Raw genomic sequence first — 23,960 nt, 5'->3', positions numbered from 1 at the left:
CTGCATCAATAGGTGTTTGCCTGGAAGGAAATTCCAGCAATTAGTTCGAGCAGTTTCTAGCTGCATATTTTCTTGCAAATCATGGTGGTCAATCGTGGCCTCACAATGTTTTGGTTTTTGATATTCTTCTGGATTGTCCGCGGTAATTCCAGTAATTTTTTGGTGACTTTTTTGGTGACATTTGATTCATTTTCTACATTGCCCATCCACGGCCACTTGGCTACTCTCCAATACTTTCCATTGTAACATGTAATGTTCCCCGCCTGTATTTCAGTGGGTAGTGTTCCCATCAAGAATTTCAAAAATACTATCGCTATCGACAAGGGTAAGAAACCAGACATTTCGTTGGGAGAGAGTTACTGTTTTCAGGAAAATGGTCTGTGATGCACTTTCGGATTTTTGACATGCAGGGGGTACACCAATACCATCTTCGTTTTTACTGGATTGGTTGACTAGTACAAACTCACATAGCATTACTCGACAGACCACCCTAGATTGGTTAGACCCTAGTTAAACCACCTTAATACATATTTTTTAAATTGTGACTTAAAAATATGCATTTTAAGTGTATCTTTGATATTAACATTCGCCTACTGTCCCCACTACCATCGAATGCATTTCTGTTTATTTAAGATTTGGGTCAGTCATTATGTTAAGAGATTGGCAAGCAGGCTTCATAACAAATGTTATGTTTTATGTACTCTTCAGTAACTTGCCAGACACTTCCATAGTGACCTGCAATAATCCATCTTAAAGTTCAGTAGCTGGAAAATTGTATCAAGTACATTTTCCCTCTAAATAAAACTGTTAGGAGAAGATTGACTTGACTGTGGCTGTGTCTTTTTGGATTATCTCCTGTACTATGAATCCTGAAACATTTAATATGTGGAGCATGTTTGCCCCATGTGTTTGTACACGGGGTAGATAGCTACAACAATGTTTAGCAGGCAGTTACAGTAGATATAACGTCTGCACACCCCTGTTAAAATGCCAGGTTTTTGTGATGTAAAAGAATGAGACAAAGATGAAATCATTTCAGAACTTCTTCCACCTTTAATTTGACCTATAACGTTAACAATTAAATTGACAAACAAACTGAAATCATTGAGGGGAGAAAAAAAAATCGCAGTAACCTGGTTGAATTGTTCACATTTAAAGTGGAAAATGTTCTGACATGATTTCTGTCTCATTCTTTTACATCAAAAAAACCTGGCATTTTCACAGGGTTGTGTAGACTTTTTATATCCACTGTATGTAAAAATGTACACCGTAAAATGTAGAACCTTCTCCAAAGAGACATCCTGGATCATAAATGTAAGAAATAGATTTGAGAAAATGTCTTGTCATGCATTTAGGTTGATGTGAAGAACAATAATGCAGCATTTTTCTGTTGTCATTGACTTCTACCAATGAAAATAGTTGATATCAAATGCCGGTCTGGTCGGTCATAGCGGCCTTTAATGCATTCCTGAAACTCTGGTGATGTTACACCTTTATTTTAAAACAACTGTAACAACCATTTCAATGTCCAATTCATCTTTGGAACATTAGGTTTCCATCCTATCGGCTACTGATTTCCATAGAACAATTCTGAAATATGCAAAAAGGTATTCTAAAAAATCCATCACATACTCTTCTATTGGGTTTAAATCGAATTGTTGCGTTAAGTAGCCGCTTGTGGCATCTGCTAGCAAACCCAGTAGGAATAGGCTACTCAACATGAGATTGGGTTTTCATGTCAAACAGCTGAAATGAATCATCTCCAGAATATCAACCTCAACAAGCACTTTCACTGCCGGTGAAGTCCATCATGGCGCATGTCACTTGTTAACAAATACTGAATGTAGTTGCAAATTGTTTGATTTTCACAATTCCTTCTAGATTCTTCTACCTCGATGGGGATACAGCACAGAAAAGGTCATTGGGTTGAACCGCCTGAAACTGTGCAAGGTAACGTGTATCAGATGAAGTACACTATCCTTTACTTAGAAGTCTGGATTGAATGCAATAGGAGCTGGTGACTTGTAACCACTTCACAGTAGTAGGCGATCTTTCTGTTACAGAGATCTCAGGCATTGAGCAAGCAGTTGTGGAGGGAGACCTGCTGCTTTCCGTAAGTCTCAGGTTATGTATTTTAGTTATTTACTCTTATTGGGAGGAACTTTAATACAATAGTCAGTCAATCCATTTAGTACTACCAATTTATAATTTTGATACAACAATACATTTAAAAGTGAATTATTAAACCGGACCTTGACCTCAGGCTCTTGCATGCAGCGCATAATGATCCTTGCTTGCTATTTGAAGTTGCCCTTAGTGAAAGTGTCTGTCATTCAGCGGGAGTGATCAAATGGGTGGTGTTTATGACATTTGGTAATGTTAATTAAGTCCATGACATTCAGCCTGAGCCGGCCACATCATAGAAAAAAGAGCTTATAGCCAACTACACTAGGGTGGGCTAAATTTGTTTACTTGCTAGTGACTGGAGTAACAGCATCAGTTTATCAGAATGAACACATTGTAATGAATCAATAACTGGTTTGTATAACCCTGAGTCAGGGCTGCATCACTCATCTGTCCCACAACAGCATAACTACTTAGTTGTTGGTGCTTGAATGTGGGGAAATGTATGGTGACAGTTGATCGGCTGATAGACCAAGCTGATTAAGCCAATGCATAAAATGTGCCAATGCATAAGCCAATGCATAAAACTTTTTTTTATTGGCTCCAATGAAGGCATTCCTTTGGGTGAATTTGTGTTCAGGCTAGCTGATATCCATCTGTTCTGTTTGCCACTGTGCCGTGAGGTTGCCTTGGCGAAGAGCTCCTCTAGTAAATACGTCAATGTGTAATGATGTAATTACAACGGTTATTGGAACTCTGCCACACTCCGAAAAACTGCTACGTGCAATTAATTCTGACTTGCTTCCTTAACAAAACTAGAGAGAAGGACCAGAAGGGGTCCCTTTCTCCGAAACAATTGAGAAGCTGGTGAGGAATCGTAAGAAGAGATTTAGATACTGCCCCAGTAGCCACCAGCATATGGTGACGTCATCTAACAAAAACCTGAAGTGCCTCATTCTTACTGTAATTCTGTAGCCGCGACCCTGGTGAGGAGAACATTTGCACTGATGAGCGTCCCTGATGTATTATTATTTTAATTTTTTAAAATGTATTTTTACAGTTCATACAAAAATTCTTCAGCTGTGCAAATGCAGTTTTATTAGCTGTCATGATCCCACAAACGAATAGGCTGAATGTGACCTTCCTGGTATGGATACTGGTGGCCTGCTGTTAAAGCTGGTTGGAAGTACTGCCGTATTCTCCAAAATGACGTTGGAAGGGGCTTATGCAAGACAAATGAGCATTCAGTTCTCTGGCAAACCGCTATTTTAGATCTTCCTGCAGTCAGCACGCCAACTGCGATATCGCTCAACTGGAGACATCTGTGGCATTGTGGAAAAACTCAATTTGAGTGGCCTTTAATGGACCCCAGAACAAGGTGCGCCTGTGTAATGAGCGTGCTGTTTAATCAGCTTCTTTCATAAATAAAGATGCGCGCCTGTCAGGAGGATGAATTATTTCAGGAAATTACAAATGTGGTGCACACAGTACAGGGATGTGAACACATTTCTGCACAGAATCTGAGATGTTTTGTCTCTGGTTTGTGGAATATTTCTAGGTTGTTTTGCTAACACTTCACATGTTGCATTTCCTTTTTTTGTATAGAATACTTATGTATATCTCAAACCTAAACTTTCACACCTTATTCCAGCATAACAATATCATTATCAAGTAGGAAAATAACAATATCAGGTAGGAAAATGATTGTAGTTTTAAAATATCAAGTGTAAGGCCTGGGTTGGAATTGAAACCTGGTCACCCAGGATGTTTAGGAGCTGTTATGTTCTAGGCATATTCATTGTTAACTTTAACAGCATTTTTAATTGAGCCAAAATGTCGGTTGGACCCACAGGATGAAAGATTAGCTGTGGACTCCCTCTGGCCACCAATAGATGGCATCACCTCTATCCCCTACAAGCTCAGTGACAGTTTGAGTGAGTATTTAACACAGCTAGAGATATGGGCTCTACCTGTGCAGATTTTCTCATTCAGTGGATTGGATGTTTGCTGTCTAATTGTTGTCTATTGGATCTTCACAGCAGAAAGAAAGCAAACTATCCTTGCAGGGTTCAAGATGATCTCTGACCCGACGTGTATACACTTCCATGAGTACACCAATGAGCAGAACTACCTAAATATCATCCCTGGGAAAGGGTAAGTCCACTGAACTGATGCAAAGTGTATAAATGTTTTGTTGGTCCCGTGTTTCATGAGCCGCAGTTAAAAAATTCCAGACGTTTTCCATATGCCCCAAAGCAGAATTTCTTCAGGCTCTGGACCTGACTGCAGTTAGGCGCTGTGCTGACTCAAACGAGGAAATGCTCACCTTTGATGGCCAATTGCACACTGGAGAAGTGTGCGCTTCACAGATAAATCCTTGTTTCAACTGTACCAAGCAGATGGCAGACAGCATGTATGGCGTGGTGTTGGCAAGCTGTTTGCTGAGGTCAACATTGTGACCAGTGTCCCATGGTAGAGGTGGAGTCGTGGCATGGACAGGCACAAGCTATGGGCAACACTCATGCATTTATTTTTTTTTGGTAGTAGTTTACATATACATGGATATATCTCCATTATTCAGCCACTGCATTTGCCTCGTGTTTCAGCGTGCTAATGCCCTGTGCCATGTCACAAGAATCTGTACACAATTACTGGAAGCTGGAAACGTCCTAGTTCTTCCATGGTTTGGAGACTCAACAGGCCTGTTACCACACAGCATGTTTTGGGTGCTCTGGACTTCCTTGACATCGTGTTCCAGTTTCTTCTAATATCCAGCTACTTCACATAGCCATTGAAGAGGAGTGGGGCAACATTATTTTGACCACAATCTGATCAGCCTGATCAGCTCTATGTACTAGATGGCAGTTCATGAGACATGGTGCTCTTGCTAGATTCTGAATCAGATATATTTTTTTTTACTCAGCTACCTTTTATTTATGGCATAGATTGAAGCCCAGTTACTTAATTTTTATTTAACCTATTTAAAATATTTTATTAAATTACAATTAATATATACTTAGAAATTATTTCAGTGTTTTGTTTTATATAAAGTAGCTAGGACTAGAGTTCCAAAATGTTTTGTAGAACCTACAGTTTTATAGAAAGAAAACAGAAACTGCTCAGTTTTTTTACAATTGCGTCTAGAAACCTTTTTAAGTGCTTAAGCATGTTTCTAATTTATTTTGTACCCATTCAAATGTACTCAGTCTGGGAAGCACTAAACCCCATTTATACTTCATACCCTCTTCCTGTCCTTCTATTCTCCTTCTCACCTGTTGCTGTCTTTCTCGTCTACTACATTTTTCTAGCTCTGTTTTACGGTCTTCTCTTTACCGTTCAGCTGTGCTTCGTATGTTGGATTTCAAGGAGGAGCCCAGAATGTGTTCTTTGATAGCTCCTGTTCTTCTGGGAACCTGTGCCATGAAATAATGCATGCTCTGGGCCTTCACCACGAGCACACACGTCCGGATCGGGACAGCTTTATCACCATTCAGTGGGAGGCGGTGGTCCCAGGTAACACCAATAGGACCTACCTGTCCCCCTCAAAGGAATGGAATGTAGGTCAGGAGTATTAGGTTCAGCCACTGCTTGACCAATCATTGCCACTGCTTGACCAATCATTGCCACTGCTTGACCAATCATTGCCACTGCTTGACCAATCATTGCCACTGCTTGACCAATCATTGCCACTGCTTGACCAATCATTGCCACTGCTTGACCAATCATTGCCACTGCTTGACCAATCATTGCCACTGCTTGACCAATCAGTGCCACTGCTTGCCCAGTGACTTATTTAGACCTGGTGGGTGCAAGTAATGATTAGGTAGAAAAGAGAACTAGTAGGCTCGAGTTGAATACCTGTGTCTAGATGTTACATGGATCCGTCGGAGAATTGGACAATTTTGACGGATAGAGAGATGCTGTTTTCAGGCTTTGGTTTCAGCACTAACTCTCCCTTTGACCTGTTTGTGCTTTAGATTACGGTGCTTACAGGTTTAGTTGAATCTCATAAATGAATGTCATATGTAGTATGTTTTATATTGTGACTTTGGATAGCTCTTCGTTTATCTTCTAGAGAAAAAGAGTAACTTCATGATCAAGCAAGGAAACACTCAGGGCCTGGCTTATGATACAGAGTCAATCATGCACTATGGAAAGTGAGTCTTCTTCTCTTCCTTTCCCAAGTCCCATAACCCCCTCGTTTTACTTGTCTGCTTCTTATAAACTGCTATCAGTTAGTTAGAATTAGTGTCTTGTATAATTTCCATCTGCGTTATAATTGCATTAACTCCGTAAGGGGCAAATCTAACTCTGTTGGTATTGGGAATAGGGTGCCGTCAGTGATGTGATCCTTGTTTTAAATTCCCTTTGGGTGATTTTCACTTGGCAGCTCATACTTCTCAGCGAATGGAAACCCCACTATTATCCCCAAGGACAAAGGGGTCGACATGGGACAGAGAACTCACCTAAGCCCCCTGGACATAATACGCCTAAACAAACTCTATCATTGTGGTAAAGTACAGACCCATCATCAGGATAATTGACCTGCCCTTGGTAATGCCATCTTTGTCACAATGTATTTTCACCACGTTCATGTTTCTTGCAGGTGAATCAGAGTGACTGCCGCTAACTTATCTTTGCAGCGCATTGGACAGGTGACTCCCGAATGTTCCTTCAGATATTTTATTCTGTCTGGTTTCAAGCAATGTCTGTTTCATTTGTACAATGGAATGTTGCTGCCTTTTATTGGGCCTATGCCATTGCCCTGGAAGTAAAATTACCTGTGCTGAAAAATCTTCTCATGTTGATTGCGATGCATATGAATGATTTTGTTGACCATTATATTTGTGACCGTATTTTTATTTTATGACCTATTTGGGTTGAGGGATTAATCAAAATAAATCATTTTTATTTTGATTAAGGAAGAAGAGGTAGATAATATTAAAAGAAAATAAGAATGTGTGGCTATTTTTGGGCTGCTTCTCCTTGGCATAAAAATACATTGCCTTCAGGAACTATTCTGATCCCTTAACATTGTTCACATTTTGTTATAGACTTTTTATTTGCCCCATGAGGCCTCCATATATTATGCTACACTATGTACAGTACTGTACGCCACACATTAATACTGACTACGCTACACGTCCCTATGTCTGCATGTGGGAGATATGTTTAAGACAAATTGACAACAAGGTGTATTTTCTCACTGTCAACTATCTTTGACTTTATATTCTAATCCGATGCCAAATGGAAAGCTTGAATGCATTATCTCCCACCAAACCTAATGAAGCAGGTATTCAAAGAAACGCCTGGAGCTAGATCCAGAGAGAAAATCTTTCCATCTCAAACGGGGGACCTTCCGCATTTTGGTGATCGCGCAGACAGTGGGGTTGGACCCGGGGGAAAAGGGCCCTCGAATGTTTGAATCTTGAATAAATAGGGGGGGAGCCCTCAGACCGCCTATGTACTGGGCCCAGAATTCTGTGCCACACCCCTGAGTGGAGAGGGCGTTAGCCACGTGTTCCGCCTGGTCTTCCACGCTGCAGTAACATTCTGTTGCCACTAGGAGGTAGAGAAGCACCTGCATGGGAAGAGAAGCCTGGAGGAACTGTGAAGAATGATGGAATGTATTTTGCATAATATCCTATTATAATTTTGGTCCTTGAAATAAAAGAATGTGGAAGATGGCCACTGGTTGTAGGACTCTAGTTAATTTCTATATTCTAAATGATCTCACTGCTGTGAAAAAGTATTTGTCACCTGTCAGATTCCTGAATTTTGTACTCTTTTATTTTTGTTATTTTTTTTCACCCTGATTGTTATCAGATCTTCAACCCAAAGGGAACCTGAGTGAACAGACAACACAAATTGTGATATTTATTAAATGTCACATTGTGGAAAAGTAATTGCCCTTCTAGATTCAAAACATATGCCACCTTCAGCCGTAATGACTGTAACCGATTACTTCCTGTACTTACTGATCATTCTTTCAGCACCGCCCTGGAGATTTGGCCCATTCCTCCCATGCAGAACTGCTGTAACTCAAAAATATTTCTGGGTTTTTGAACATGAACTCCTGAGTTTAGGGGCCTTTCAAATGTTTTTTTTAATAGTTTTTCAACTATTCTGATGTGGACCTGCTGGATTATTTTGTTTGTGTGTGACTGAGCTACATTTCACCTTCAGCTCACAGACATTTCACCTTCAGCTTGATCAGTAAGCCTGACATTCTTCTGTAGATGGAATCAGAGCAGAATTAATGGCTCATTCAATAATGTTGTCCTGTTCCTGATCCACCAAAGCACCCCCAAACCATGACACTGACACCATTACGACTGACCTTTGGTTCTTAGTCAGGAATGGAGTGTTTGGTTTTTGCCAGACAAAATGGAGTGATCCCTATGTCTCTCATATTCCATCCATATATTATTACAAACATCAAAATGTTTTTTACTTAACTGTTTTTGGGAAATATTCAAACTGCTTCACCATCTCCACAGTTGTGTGATATAATGTATAAGTTAGTAAATTTTTTGCCATCAATCTACACACAATACCCAAAAATGACAAATCAAAAACACATTCTTGTAAATATATGCCTATTTTATTAAAATATACAACCGAAATATTGCGTATACATAATCCTTCAGTCACTTCGTTCAATACTCTGTTGAAGTGCCTTTGGCAGTGAACACCATATTGAGTTGAGTGTTACCCCCAGTGTTTCTTGTACATCCTCAACCCTAAAATGATCTGAACAAATAAAATTAGCATCAATGCAGAAAATCAGACCGGGGCTCCTACTCTTTGTACTCTGTATGTATTTCTGTGGACTTGTCATGGTCACTGTCTTTGTGCTTCATGCTTTGGAATATATTGTTTCCCATCACTATAGTGTCTTTGCCCTTTGAATTCATACCATGATTATGCATTTTTGTTGTCACTTGCTAATTTCTGGGTCTGCCCAATCTCTGCCCTCTATGCTCTGTACATGACACACACACACAATCACAGGTGTCACTAACAATTGATTACCATTAAAAAAAAAGTAATCTTACCATAAGCCCTTAGCCTAGTTAAATGTGTTTTGTTTTGGGGACAGTAGTAGGCTGTGCATATATTCAGACACACCTCTCCTATCTGTTGCCGAGATGAATGAGGAAGAGAGGAGAGGCAATGGGGTGTGAAGAGTGGTGATGTTTTTTCCCCAGGGCCTCTGTCATCCCATCAGAAACCCCACTACCAGCCAGATCAATACATATTTCAGACTCCAAAACCTCAGCAGTGTTGCACCCCTGGCTACTGACAATGGTTTATCTCCTAGGCCTATTGAACTATTTTGAGTTTATGCACTTTTAATTGTGGGCTGATTTATACATTTTTGCTATAGTATGTGTTTGTGTGGAGTCTAGGCTACTGGGTCAGTATGTCTGTGACGACCGAGGTTCGGCTGCCTGACGCTGCGTGACGTAAATGGGGCGGAGATACGCGGAATTAACCTGGTCCGGGTTGTTACCGGGCTCAGTCGGACGGGATGCTGAGCCGGTGCTTCGATTTGAAAGGAAAACTGTCTCTACAGAAGCAACCAAGTTCAAAAACAACAAGCTGGATGTGCAAGAAATAGCCATTATCCAACTGCTCGTGGAGTGAACAGGACATTGGATAAAAGTCTGTCTTTCTGGTGCGTCATGTAAGCTATAGTCGAGTTATGTGTAATATAGACCTGGAAGAAGTAGACGGACTATTCATCTGGTGAGAACTGTTATGACGATATCATTAAAAAATAATTGCGTGTTTGTTGCACTTTTCCAAATTGACAGCGCGCAAATGAGATATCGGTAAAGTCAACTTAACTGTTTAAGCACCCTCTATGAAAGAGTTCGAAAGACGAAGAAAGCTTTTGTTATATTTATATATTTGTTCATATTTCAACAACCAAATTAAGTAATTTGTTTGCTGAAGTTTGAAACCCATCCCTTATCTGTCGGCAGTGACAGTTTTGGCAACCTTTTAAGCAGAAGCGGCGGAGCGCCCAGAAGATTTACTTTCTAAATCTTCTAATTGCAAGTTTTGCTATTGCTAAGTTTTTAATAGCAGTCATTAGCCTTGAAATTATTTATCTGAGATATTATTACAACATTTAAGTATTTAAACTCGTTTAAAAGTGAATACCATCCAATGCCTTACTGCGTAAGGTTCCGATGTTATGGTAGCCTCTATTCTAGGACGTTTGACTCAAGTTAATTTCGTCCACATCGAACATGGTTTATGGATTACTTGAAGGACAATCACTGCTTGAAAGACTGTTTGGATGACGCATTTTTATTATTTTTATTTGGAAGCAATTATTATTTTTCACCTGCAGAACAATTATCGGAGCATCCGTGGGTAATGCAATTGAAATATTAGATTGTCAATGAATTTGTGAAATATCTAATAGACTAACGAATTTTGTGGATCTCACGCACATGGATATTGAAGAAACATGAAAAATGAAACGCTTGACTGGAGCAGCATAGAACTATATTTCATACACTTGCTAACTTGTCAGTCTCGGTGACTTTTTGTGACGCCTTGAATGAAAGCACAACATTTTCTCTCTCTTTTTAATTCAGTAACAATTATGTTTAGGGAATTTATCAAACGGTCTTAGTCAGAGCGACTTACAGTAGTGGATGGCTACATTTCTATATATTTTTTCAGTTATTACTATGTATGCGTAAAGTTCTAAGCAGATGTCTCCAGTCCAACAGCCATGTTTCTGTTTCGGAGTCAGAGCCCCTCTTACTGCACTTTAACTGCACTCATGGGATTAATCTAGAAAAGAAAAACCTATCTCTCTTTTATTGTTTTAGCACATTCAATCACTCTTAACAGACTTTACGATCGGGGAGTTTCCGAGTTTCCTCCGATCCACTTGCCTTCAGTGGCAACGCCATGGACCCCACCCCGGATGTCACAAGGCTGTCAGGGTCAGGGGTGAATGGGGTCACCAACTTGAACCTCAGCGTTTCCTCTGGCCCTGCCCACAACAACCAGACAGTGCGAACCCCACCCTATTCCCCTGAGGCAACTGCATTGTTCGCCACAGCCATCACCCTCATGATGATCCTCACCATCGTGGGCAACATTCTGGTCATTATCGCAGTTCTAACCTCACGCTCACTCCGCAGTCCACAGAACCTCTTCCTCGTCTCCTTGGCTGCAGCCGACATCCTAGTGGCTACCCTCATCATCCCCTTTTCGCTGGCCAATGAGTTGCAGGGATTCTGGGCGTTCCGCTCACTGTGGTGCGAGATCTACCTGGCGTTGGACGTTTTCTTCTGCACATCCTCCATTGCGCATCTTTGTGCTATCTCATTGGACCGCTACCTGTCAGTCTCCCGGCCGGTGTCCTATGGAGCCCAGCGGACGCCGGCACGCATCAAGGCAGCCATCGTGGTCGTCTGGCTACTCTCTGCGGTCATTTCCTTCCCTCCTCTCCTTCCACTGGATAAAAGCAAGGGAGGGGAGGAGGTGTGTGAGCTGAACAGTGAGCCTTGGTATATTCTCTACTCCACCATTGGTTCCTTCTTCGCTCCGTGTCTCATCATGATTGGGGTCTACGTTAGAATCTACCAGATCGCTAAGCAACACACAAGATGTCCGCCAGGAGAAAAACCCAACCCTAACAACAGTCCTGGCAGTGTGCCTAGTAACCCTGTAGCCCATGCACCTGGACCTGTCATCACTCCCCAACCCATGCCTCCTAGCCAACTACAGCACAACACCAGAGAGGGAGGGAAAGCAGATGGCCAATTAAAAAACGCTGTGCCTCAGAAAAGTCTCCTTGTGACTTCCCCCTCGTCTCCTCTTCTCCAGACTGAGACCCAGGAAGAGACTTCTAATGACGCGCAATTTCAACCCCAGACCCTGCTGCCTTCGCCAACCACTGTCCCCACTTCACCACAGTCCTCCTCACCCAGCATAGCTCACTCTCCCACACCCCTCCCTACTGACCGGCAGCCAATGGAGACGCTCAGCCGGGGAGAGAAGCAGAGAGACACCACCAATGATGACAGCTACAGCTCTGGCTCTGAGGCAGAGGCAGAGACGAGGGGACGAGTGATCGGAAAGAGAAGAGGAGGGAAAAGTCTGTTTAAGAAGAATGGAGTGTCAAAGTCGGGAAGCGCAAGGTTAACAATTATATCGCTCTCTTCTCTGACCTCTCAGAAGGTCAAAAAGACTGTAGCCACACCAACTGGCACCGTGTTGGTCTCAGACAAGCTGGTATTGCCACAGGCCACAGCCATGTCTCGGCGGAAGGCCATGGTAAACCGAGAAAAGCGCTTTACGTTTGTCCTGGCCGTGGTGATTGGGGTGTTTGTCATTTGTTGGTTCCCTTTCTTCCTCTCCTACTCGCTGAAGGCCATCTGTCCTGAAACCTGTACAATCCCTAAACCACTCTTCAAATTCTTCTTCTGGATTGGCTACTGCAACTCCTGCCTGAACCCCGTCATATACACCATCTTCAACCAAGACTTCAGGAAGGCCTTCAAAAAGATTCTCTGTAGGGACACCAAGGGGACGTTCTTCTAGAATGGATACTCTGTTGTCATTCGAAAGAGAACTATGCCTTGAGTGGATGTGCAGTAAGCGGGGCCATGGCTAACACAGGGAAAGGTTGGTATGATCCATGGGGCCCTTGAAAATATCTGTCAGTGAGGGGGCACAGGAATATATCTCTTCAGGGGGCCCATGATTCCTGGCGACGGCCCTGACTGTAATGGCCAACTGTCTGCGTGAGGGACCGTAGACAGGCTGCTGAGGCAGGACCCTTGTCGAACAAAACGCTAAATACTATACATTTCAAAATACATTTCTGGACCAGATAATCCTGCTCTGATGTGCTGCTCACACTGAGTGACACTAGGAGAGGTGGGGGGGGGGGGCAATCTGCTGCAGAGAAATAAAACCCAATTACAGTTCTTTTATTGATCAGAGTAAAACAGGGGCGACGTTTATCAGGACATGTTGCTCAAATGACGGTACAAAACTGCTCTTGTCGTGCAAGGAATCAGGGCTGCTCTCTGTTGATTTAGTTGTCCAGCTGGCTAACTGGCTGCCCACTGTCATTAGGTACCTGTAGCCTTGTGACTGGCTACTGTGAGCCACAAGGACCGTGTTGTAGGTCAAGATCTCCTGGTTATATCCACTGAAAGGACACAGAATGGGCACGAGCATGTTCAGTGGTGTTCCCACAGTTGTCTGTGTGCTAGACTTCGTAGTGTGTGAAGGCAGTGTTCGATCTGCCTCGTATGCTCCTATGAAGGATGTCTTACATGTCACCAAGCCGCTCTACATGTGCGCAGGTTTGAGCATTCAAAATCAATATAAACACATGCAAAATGACCCGTGTGTGTATGGGATGTGATATTAACCAAGGGCATGTGTGTTCACTTGGAGGTTGTGACCACAATTTGACATTGTGACGACCCTTTGCCTGTCCCCCATGAAAAAAGGCAATTTATGGCTCAGGGGTTAAGTTTTGGCTAAAAGTTACAATTGGGATTAGTAGATACATTTATGATTATGGTCAGGTTTAAGGTTAAGATAAGGTTTTGGGAGTTATCGGTTAGAGGGAGGATTTTGAATGGGAATTGCTTTTTGCATTCCCACAAGGGTATAGAATCCTAAGATGTGTGTGTATGTGTGTTTGTTTGTAGTGGCCTCCGGGTTTTACTGGAACCAAGGAAATCATTGGTTTTTTTTCTGAGATAAAGCTAAGAGCATGAGAAACTGACAAGACCATGCATGCACGCACACGCGCACACACACACCACACACGCGCAGGAACCCACGTGCACACTATTCTCTCTCCATCTCACTGTCTGCCTCTTTAGCCTTGGGTATGTGTTATATGTTACATGTATGGAGTGTCCTCACCTTTCACTGTTTCCTGAATTAACCGCCACCCAGAGGGAGTGACAATCCTTTGCTGTGATCCCAGGAACGTTCTACCCCCCGGGAAAACCTATGATTCAAACAGCTAATGGATAACTACTTCAGGAAAACCATAATGGGAATACTACAGCAGGAATAATCGAAAGCTATTTCATGAAATGAATGCAAAATGGAATCTATTTGTCATGCACTGCCTGGATACAGGACAATTCCAATATAATTACTGCTCTCTCTTTATGTGTGCATGTTTTCTGAATGCATGCCAATGAATGCACACTTTCAATTTCTATATGAACCAACCAACCCATAATAATATATCTATTTGTAATAGGTTAATCGTCAATGTTGTTGACTGGAAGAGGCGGTGTATAAATTAAACACATTCTAAATGTATACTATGTATGTTGAAAAAGCATTGTAATGACAATATTTTTGTCTACATTATTTAAAAAGAAATGTGTTACGCTATTAAATAATGAATGTGTTCATTTTTTACTCTCTTATCTTTCTCCATCTGACTCTATAGACCCTTAGACGTGTGTTAGGAAGAGATTCTGTGGTACCTTACGTGTCTGTGTGGTTGTGTGTGTGGTTTCTGTGTGATTAACTGTGTGGTTGTGCATGTAGTCGTGTGTGTGGATGTGGTGGTGTGTGGATGTGCTCTGAATGTGCTTCTTTAATACATTTGACCATGCAGCCTTTGTGCGTCTGACAGGCCTTTGTGCCTGAGGTTCTCAGCTACTGTATATCTATAATTCACTTAGTAAGAGGAAGTTACACTAGATTTGTGATAGTAGGTCAGCGTGGTTTTCTGCAAGTATCTGTGAGGGGGTGTTTGCGTGTGTGTGTGTGTGTGTGTGTGTGTGCGTGTGTCAACTTCAAATAATCATAATGGGGAAGATAGTTAAGTTCACCACAGCAAAATGACTGTAGCTGCTGCATTTGGTAGTAGCTAATGGGGATCATAGTGAAATTATAAGTTAAAAGTGCGTGTGTGTTTACATGTGTGCGTGTATTTCTGGAAAATAATGTGTGTTTATGTTTGGGGACAGGAGTGTGGTTGTGTGCTTTGTGACAGGCATGTTTGTGTGTGTGGTTCGGGAACAGGGGTGTATGGTCATTTGAATGTTGGCAGTGTCATGGAAACAGGATGTGTAGGCCGCCTTTGGCCGAATAACTGCAGAGGGGATGAGAACGTGATGAGCATCACTCTCACTACTGTCTTGGTCTCTACAGAGTACTTACTACTGCAGCTATACTTAATTCTTAAACTGTGTGAATGTGGGTGTGTGAGGGTCAGCAGTCCATGGGTCCCCATCTTGATACTTAAACTGTGTGAATGTGGGTGTGTGAGGGCCAGCAGTCCATGGGTCCCCATCTTGATACTTAAACTGGGTGAATGTGGGTGTGTGAGGGCCAGCAGTCCATGGGTCCCCATCTTGATACTTAAACTGTGTGAATGTGGGTGTGTGAGGGCCAGCAGTCCATGGGTCCCCATCTTGATACTTAAACTGTGTGAATGTGGGTGTGTGAGGGCCAGCAGTCCATGGGTCCCCATCTTGATACTTAAACTGTGTGAATGTGGGTGTGTGAGGGCCAGCAGTCCATGGGTCCCCATCTTGATACTTAAACTGTGTGAATGTGGGTGTGTGAGGGCCAGCAGTCCATGGGTCCCCATCTTGATACTTAAACTGTGTGAATGTGGGTGTGTGAGGGCCAGCAGTCCATGGGTCCTTAATGTTATATGTGTTAAAAAGTACCAGATGGCTAAGTGTGCGTGAGTGTGTGGACACGACTGGCTTAACAGCGGAGAAGTATGTAAGTATCTCACAAGACGGGTTTCATCAACCATGTTAAATAATCCATAGCCACTATCAGGCTCTAAACACAGACCAGGTTCTTTAATGTTGAATAACACAGAAGTCCCCAAGCACAATTCTATGCTGTATTCTGTACTTCTTACATTCTAGATAACACTATGGCTAGCCACCTGCTAGTTAGCTGTATTTGATGGAAGACTCCAGTGCCTTAACATGTCTGGGCCTTTGTCACTCAGGTTGTTTGTGTGCTCTCTAACCCAAGCTTACTGGTTCAGTACCGTTGCATTTTTTACATTTTCTTTGAGACTAAATCAAGACCTTCTCCATGGAGACTTTAGATGAAGATTACTTTCTTCTCTACAGAAAAAAAAGAAGACATTTATGCTGCTTACATGAGCATAAATAATGAACATGAAGAATACATTTCTGTTTATTAATACTGTTCAGCTTTTATATTGTCTCCTCTGCCTTGGCGCAACAACTCCCAGCAAGCTTGGAAGCTGTACGGGAACCAGAACAGACTGAATCTACATGTTTATATATATATATATATGATACATTTGTGAAATATAAAAACTGTGCCAAATAATATTTTTAGACATTTAATTTAACTTTAAAACAAATAATAACCATGAACCTAATCAGTGATGCTGTCTTCAGATTTTCTAATAACCACTTTAAAGAGTTCCCTTTGCACATTCATCCAAAACCATTCTATTTTCCAGATTCTCTTTAAATTCCCTAATGATGAAACTGAAATCTCACTAGAGAAAGCATCTGTGCTTAAAAAAGAACAGAGAAGCCAGGTCAGCATCAGATGTTTCATCTGAGAACTGTGCTTCTTTCTGTCGCCACACATTTACATCAACCAAATTATAAATACTTTAATAATTAAATTAGAAATGCACTGAGACATGGTAGGGCCAGCCTAATTGCTGTTGCTCCTTGGAGGAGGTGTGGATTGTCCTTGAATGTGCAGCCTCCCTGGCTCTTCTGATTCTTGTCACCGCCTGCCCAACCAGGAAGTCAGCTTGGAGGAGAGGACATCTCAGGCTTAGGACCACAACTGACGTTGCAGGCGCCCAACCCATCACAAGAAGTCACTAGAAAGCAATGAGTTAATCTTTCCAACATCAGCTCACATTCCCAATCAATGGTGCTGAGCCAATTTACAGAAACAAGCTATTATTCAGTTAGTTACAGTTTTTCTTTATTCAGTTAGTCTTCTCATTCCAGTTTTTCTTTATTCAGTTAGTCTTCTCGTTACAGTTTTTCTTTATTCAGTTAGTCTTCTCATTCCAGTTTTTCTTTTTTCAGTTATTCTTCTCGTTCCAGTCTCTTGATTCTATTATGTGGTGATATTTCCCTCATTTTCTCACTATAGAATGACTCACAAGTTGTGAGATTCTTTCTAAATAACAGAAAAAACACTCAAACCACAAAAAAGAAAAGTACATTAAAAATAAAGGGATTTTGGGTGATGAAAAGGGTCTGTCAGAAGTGAGGATGGGTTCACCACTTTGTGAAAAACTGCACGGGCAATAGAGCAACAATTTAAGAGTTGTTTCTCAACATAAAATTGCAAAGAGTTTGGGGATCCCATCATCCATGGTACACAGTATCATTAAAAGATTCAGAGAATCCGGAGAAATCTCTGTACACAAGGGACAAGGCCGAAAACCAATATTGGATCTTTGGGCCCTCAGGCGGCACTGCATTAAAAACAGACATGATTCTGTAGTGGACATCACTGCATGGTGTCGGGAACACTTCCAAAAATGTTCATTGTCTGTGAACACAGTACGTCGCTGCATTCACAAATGCTAATTCAAATTCTACCATGCAAAGAAGAAACCATATATTACAGTTTTTCTCAAATGCTAAAACACATTTCACAAACCTTTCCTCCATGTTCACCCAATGTCTAAACACAACACCCTTTTCTAAAGCTACATAAACACAACCACACCTTCTCACTTCAAAACTCAAACTTTCACACCAAAAGAGCAGCTCGAAACTATACACATCATTACACACTACAGCAAAACAATTGAAAACACAATGCTCAATTTGAGAGAAGGTTCTTTGTTTCATAACTGCCAATGCATATTTTTAGAAACTTTACAGGAATGGATCTTCTTAGATCTCTGCAGAGGATTAGGCATTTAGATTTGTGAGTTTCATATGAAGAGTATACATCTATAGTAAATTCTGCATGTACAAAAACAGAATCTATTGCACACAACAGTACTCTTGAAAACATGATCAGGGTGTGAAGTTTTATTTACTTTATTCACACCACACACACACCACAATCACTGTGAGGCATCATGTCGCTGAGCTGCATCGGGCCACATCACCTCATCCACATCGCAGGCTATATTGTCTCTTGCCAGGCACCGCGGGAAAAACGCCCTGGAATGGCGAATCCATCCTTGGAAGGCCTCCACTGGGATGTCAACACAGGCCAGCTCCATTGCCCTTAGGAGGTTCTCTCTAGTGTATGGTTGTCTGTCATAAACCTTCCATCTCCACGATGAGAAGAACTCCTCTATAGGGTTCAGGAAAGGGGAGTAGGGTGGCAGACCTACTCCCGTTTAAAAAGTGGTTACTGTCGGTGGTGAACCACTCTCTGATTTGGTTTGTTCTGTGGAAGCGTACATTGTCCCAAATGATCACATAAATAAGATTTGCTGGCCCAGGATGGTGTTGTTGGCGGTCCAGGAGGATGTCTTTTAGCTCCTCTAGGAAGGTGAGGAGACTTTGGGTGTTGTAAGACCCAAGGACAGCATGCCGGTGGACAAACCCCTCCAAACCCATGGCTGCACAAAGAGTAATATTACCCCCCCGTTGGCCAGGAAACTCAGTGATGGCTCTTTGGCCAATAATGTTACGGCCTCTTTGCCTTTGTTTCTGCAGGTTGAAGCCAGCCTCATCCAGGAAGAGGTACTCATGAGGTCTGGCCATTGCGTCCAACTGTAATATCCTCTGTGAAGATGTGAAAGTGCACAGGTGTTCAGAACAACAGTCAATCAGGTAGCACAGTATTGTCCAGAAGTAATGTAGGCCACTGAGCAACACAGTATGTCCATTAACTGTACTGTGAACATGGATGTATACTTACTTGCACATACTCGTAACGTAGGTCTTTGTGTTGCACAAAGTTGCGCTCAAAGGGAACCCTATAGACCTGTTTCATCTGCATCTTTTGGCGCCCGGAGAACTCCGTCTATTGTGGCCAAGCTGACATCATCAATGCTCTCAAAGTTGACATTATCGGCAATGACTTTGTCTCTGATCTCCCGGAGTCTGATGAGGTTGTTCTCACGAACCATATCCACAATGAGGGTTTCTTGTGCCGCTGTAAATATGGCAACCCTCCCACCTCTATGTGGCATTCTTTCAACTCTAAAGAAAGAAACATGTGTTGTCAATTGACATGTTTTACAATACAGTAACAACTGATTTGAAACCAATAGACTACTTTCACAGGCTTGTAAAATTGTATTGTGACAAAGAAAGCAATAGAGTACAATACCTGTTGTGTTGTCTGAATGCCCTGATAATGGTGGCCACGGTGAACCTACTCAGGTTTGGACAGACTCTTAGTCCTGCTTCAGCCTTTGTCATGCCATGGACAATGACATGGTCAATGACTGTTGCTCGCATCTCGTCCGTAATGATGGTGCGAGGTTGTCTTGCTCTCCCTCCTGGACCTTCTCCTCTCCCTTGTTGGCCTCCTCCTCTCCCTTGTTGACCTGCTCCTCTTCCTCCTCTGATTTGAACTCCTCTTCCTCGTTGGCCTGCTCCTCTTCTTCCATGGCCAGCTCTTCTCCCTCCTCTGACTCGAATTCCTCTTCCCCTGACTCTGCCTCTGCCTCTGCCTTCATCCATTGTGTTTGTTTGGAATCTTCAGCAAACTGTGCACTCTGAACTTGCTTTTATACATGTGGTCACAGCATTAGCAACAAGTGTCTTCAATTTTGAGTCGTTGTGTGTAATGAATGACGCCAGGTGTGTTCATTGTGTTCAAATATTGCTGACTGTGGCAAGCATTTTGCATCACATGAGCTTTCATTTGAGAATATGAGCAGAGTTCTTTTGCAACTTGTGTTTTAGCAAGGAAAAATGTGTTAAGATTTATGAGAACGGAGGATTGTGTTTTGTGAATTGTTTCTTCATATGAAATGTGTTTATGATATTGGACAATGATGGCTAGATTTAGTAAATGTGTTTAGACAACTGGTCATTTGGTTTAGAGGATTGGCTTTTGTGTTTTGGCATTTCAGAAAAACTGTGACAAGATCCAGAATCTCTGCTGCCTTCTCTGGGCCCAAACTCATTTTAGATGGACAGTACAAAACTGTCCTGTGGTCTGACAAAGCAAAATTGCAAAATTATCTTTGAGAATCATGGACGCCGCGCCCTCCGGACTAAAGAGGAGATAGAACATCCAGCTTGTTTTCAACGCACCGTTCAAAAGCCAGCATCCGTGATGGTATGAGTGTGCGTTAGTGCACATGGCATGGGTGACACATAATGTTTTATGACATTAGAAAATTGACCCACAATAACACCCAGCAATTTCTCCAAAGAGAATCACCAAACCTAACTGTATTTCCATTCAGTAGAAAGGAAATGCATGGAGTAATGTATGAAAGAATAAAAGAAGACGGGTTGGCAAAAACATTTAAATGTTTGGAACAAATTGAAAGGACTACAGAGCTGTCAGTGTAGCTGTACAGGAAACAAAACAAAAACACATGCAGAGTGATCGTTCCTGTTGTCCTTCATTCTTTGTCCTTCTACAGCCTTGAAAGAGTTTTACTGAGTAGGCAACAGATCTGAGATCCGCTGGGGTTTCTAAACCAATTCTCTCTGATTAAAACAAATAATCCTGTTACCAAGGTTATTGAAGGGAAGTGCTTGGGGGTCTGCTGTGACAATAAAATGTCACCCCATATCATGTCGACATGAATGTGGGCTATCAAGGTCCGAGAGCCTGGGACTGCCCTTTGCACACACATGCATACGCACGTGCATGCACACACACACACACACACACGCTCACACACACACACACACACTGACGGATGCAAGTACATCGATTTTCATCTATGAGCAGTGGCACTGAATCCTTGAATTCTGGTCTGTCCTGACTTTCCTCAGACTGAGGGAAACCCACGTAACAGTGGATACTTATGTCCAGGTCAGGTGTTACAGTGACTGGTGAAACATTCATATTTAGCAGAGCGTCTTGTGAAGGAGGGCACCTTGTGGCACGATTGTCCCGAATCTGTCCCTGACTCTGGAAGGCTGCAGCAGCAGAAATACTTGGGGTTGTTTTTTTATATTTTATGTGCAGATATACCCCAGCGCAGACACACGTGTATTCACACTGGTCTGTGTAGTCATTCATACTAGTCTGTATTCTGCTGTGTAGTCATTCATACTGGTCTGTATTCTGCTGTGTAGTCATTCAGACTGGTCTGTATTCTGCTGTGTAGTCATTCATACTGGTCTGTATTCTGCTGTGTAGTCATTCAGACTGGTCTGAGTTCTGCTGTGTAGTCATTCATACTGGTCTGAGTTCTGCTGTGTAGTCATTCACACTGGTCTGAGTTCTCCTGTGTAGTCATTCAGACTGGTCTGTGTTATGCTGTGTAGTCATTCAGACTGGTCTGTGTTCTGCTGTGTAGTCATTCATACTGGTCTGAGTTCTCCTGTGTAGTCATTCAGACTGGTCTGTGTTCTGCTATGTAGTCATTCAGACTGGTCTGTGTTCTGCTGTGTAGTCATTCATACTGGTCTGTGTTGTGCTGTGTAGTCATTCAGACTGGTCTGGTCTGTCAGGACAGTATTATGATTGGGTTTGTTTGGCAGTTTTTTGGCCTGACTGCCTGTCATTCAGTTTCAGCACGTTGCTCACAGGACTCTGAGAAGTCTTGTGTGGTCATGTATTGTTAGAGTAGTGATTGTTAGAGACCTTTTTTGTAGAGTGCAAGCACTACCAACTGTCTTAAAAGTCCTGGGCTGTAACACTCCCATACTGGGGACATCAAAGCATCTAGAGCCAGCTTATAGGCCATGACGTAGCTATACTGTGCTTCCGATATTGACATGAGCTGCATTATCTCTGTCTGGATATGGCCCCTAACAGTGACTAGCTCAAGCTGATCCAAGAAGGATTGTCTGAGTGTGTGGTTGTTTATGTACTGTATGTTTATACAGTATCTCACAAAAGTGAGTACACCCCTCACATTTTTGTAAATATTTGAGTATATCTTTTCATGGGACAACAATGAAGAAATGATTATTTGCTACAGTGTAAAGTAGTGAGTGCACTGCTTGTATAACAGTGTACATTTCCTGTGCCCTCAAAATAATTCAACACACAAAAGGCCATTTAGGTCAAAACCACTGGCAATATACCCCTAAGTGAAAATGTCCAAATTGGGCCCAAAGTGTCAATATTTTGTGTGGCCACCATCATTTTCCAGTACTGCCTTAACCCTCTTGGGCATGGAGTTCACTAGAGTTTCACAGTGTGGATACATTGAGTGTATAAGCTGTCAAACTGTTGTGAGCATTGAAGCAAAATGTTGAATGTCTGTAGCATAAGCTAAAACTGAAAGTAGAAAACAGGAAATCTTATTTAGGCTATTTCTAGGGAACAGGAGCAGAATGAGCTTGTGTGTCAGATTAAGAATAGACAAGACAGAAACCACAAAGGGCAAGATGACGCTTGTACTGCATTTACACATATAAGGTACAGAACATAAACTGGACCAATGGCACACATGCTTGGCATATTCATATTCATTCACGGTAATTGACCTGACTCCTGGTGTGTTATTCTCCTTTCCAACAAACCAACTTGGGAAAGTGTTATACTTCAACAACAGGTTGCCAGTGGAATCCTCTTCCACTCCTCCCTGATGACATCACAGAGCTGCTGGATGTTAGAGAACTTGCGCTCCTCCACCTTCCATTTGAGGATGCCCCACAGATGCTCAGTAGGTCTGGAGACATGCTTGGCCAGTCCATCACCTTTACCCTCAGCTTCTTTAGCAAGGCAGTGGTCGTCTTGGAGGTGTGTTTGGGATCTTTATCATGTTGGAATACTGCCCTGCAATCCAGTCTCCGAAGGGAGGGGATCATGCTCTGCTTCAGTGTGTCACAGTACATGTTGGCATTCATGGTTCCCTCAATGAACTGTAGCTCCCCAGTGCCGGCATGTTAACATTAATGGGTAGGTATCCTAAGATTTTACTCAACAAAGTTATGAGGCAGTGTGGTCAAAGACATTATAAATGAACTGTAGTCTCAGTATGGTTACATATAACTCCCTAACATATTTTTGGAGATTTTGAAAAATTAATTAATGTATGTATATATCTTTCTCTTTCAATACACAATACACTATTGTCAACGTCATATGGAGGTTCTGTTATGCTGAGCAACACAGTGAAATATAATAATAATGTTAGCCACTAACATTAGCTATGCTGCACGTTTCCGGTGCTGTTTGCTGCTTCTAGACTATTGTAATGTATCTAGTTTTGAAGCTCCAGCAGACTACCACAACACATAAACACTCTATTTAAATATGTTCAAAAATATAACTATGCTTTTGAAGTTGGGCCATTTCACCATTTCATATAATCACTATGATGGAAGCTAGGTAGCCTGGCTTTGCTACTTTACCAGGCTTCATCCAAGATTTTTAATTGTCTGTATAAAATAGTTCACATTTGCTCTGGGAACTGGTAGAGATAATGGTGTACAGTGTGAACATCATTTAATAACTGCTTGAATTGCATTATGTATGTTTTTTCCCAAAAATAATTGGAGCTCTACAAAAGAGAACTAGCTTGCTTTGTGTTGTAGCCCTGGCTCTGACATAGCATAGCAATGAATTCTAAGCTTTAGCTTCAATCTTTCAATAGAATTAGCGAGCTAGCTACAGTAGCAGGAACACATAGTTTTTTGTTCAAATTTGACCCAAATTGCAGAACATAAAAGGAGGTATTATAGTGATGTAACTAATTAACTATCAGAAATAATTCAAGT

General features: G+C 42.0%; 2 protein-coding genes across 2 annotated transcripts; both read left to right on the top strand.

Moving 5' to 3' along the window:
- The first annotated feature begins 6 nt into the window (after window positions 1-6).
- Window positions 7-6,918, top strand: LOC105015202 (low choriolytic enzyme). The gene is made up of 10 exons (XM_010878161.3): window positions 7-142; window positions 275-325; window positions 1,882-1,950; window positions 2,064-2,113; window positions 3,977-4,058; window positions 4,164-4,278; window positions 5,465-5,637; window positions 6,200-6,281; window positions 6,515-6,636; window positions 6,731-6,918. Exons 1-10 carry the CDS (start codon window positions 82-84, stop codon window positions 6,742-6,744), a joined length of 819 nt encoding a protein of 272 aa, XP_010876463.2. The 5' UTR covers window positions 7-81; the 3' UTR covers window positions 6,745-6,918.
- Window positions 6,919-10,805: 3,887 nt separating this feature from the next.
- Window positions 10,806-14,436, top strand: LOC105015274 (alpha-2B adrenergic receptor). Its single transcript, XM_010878306.4, has one exon. It carries the CDS (start codon window positions 11,062-11,064, stop codon window positions 12,700-12,702), a length of 1,641 nt encoding a protein of 546 aa, XP_010876608.1. The 5' UTR covers window positions 10,806-11,061; the 3' UTR covers window positions 12,703-14,436.
- The last annotated feature ends 9,524 nt before the right edge of the window (window positions 14,437-23,960 follow it).

The sequence above is a fragment of the Esox lucius genome, chromosome 14 (assembly GCF_011004845.1).
Source record: "Esox lucius isolate fEsoLuc1 chromosome 14, fEsoLuc1.pri, whole genome shotgun sequence".
Taxonomy (NCBI): Eukaryota; Metazoa; Chordata; class Actinopteri; order Esociformes; family Esocidae; genus Esox; species Esox lucius.
Note: the sequence above shows the minus strand (reverse complement) of the source record. Positions and strands in the feature narration are given on the sequence as shown.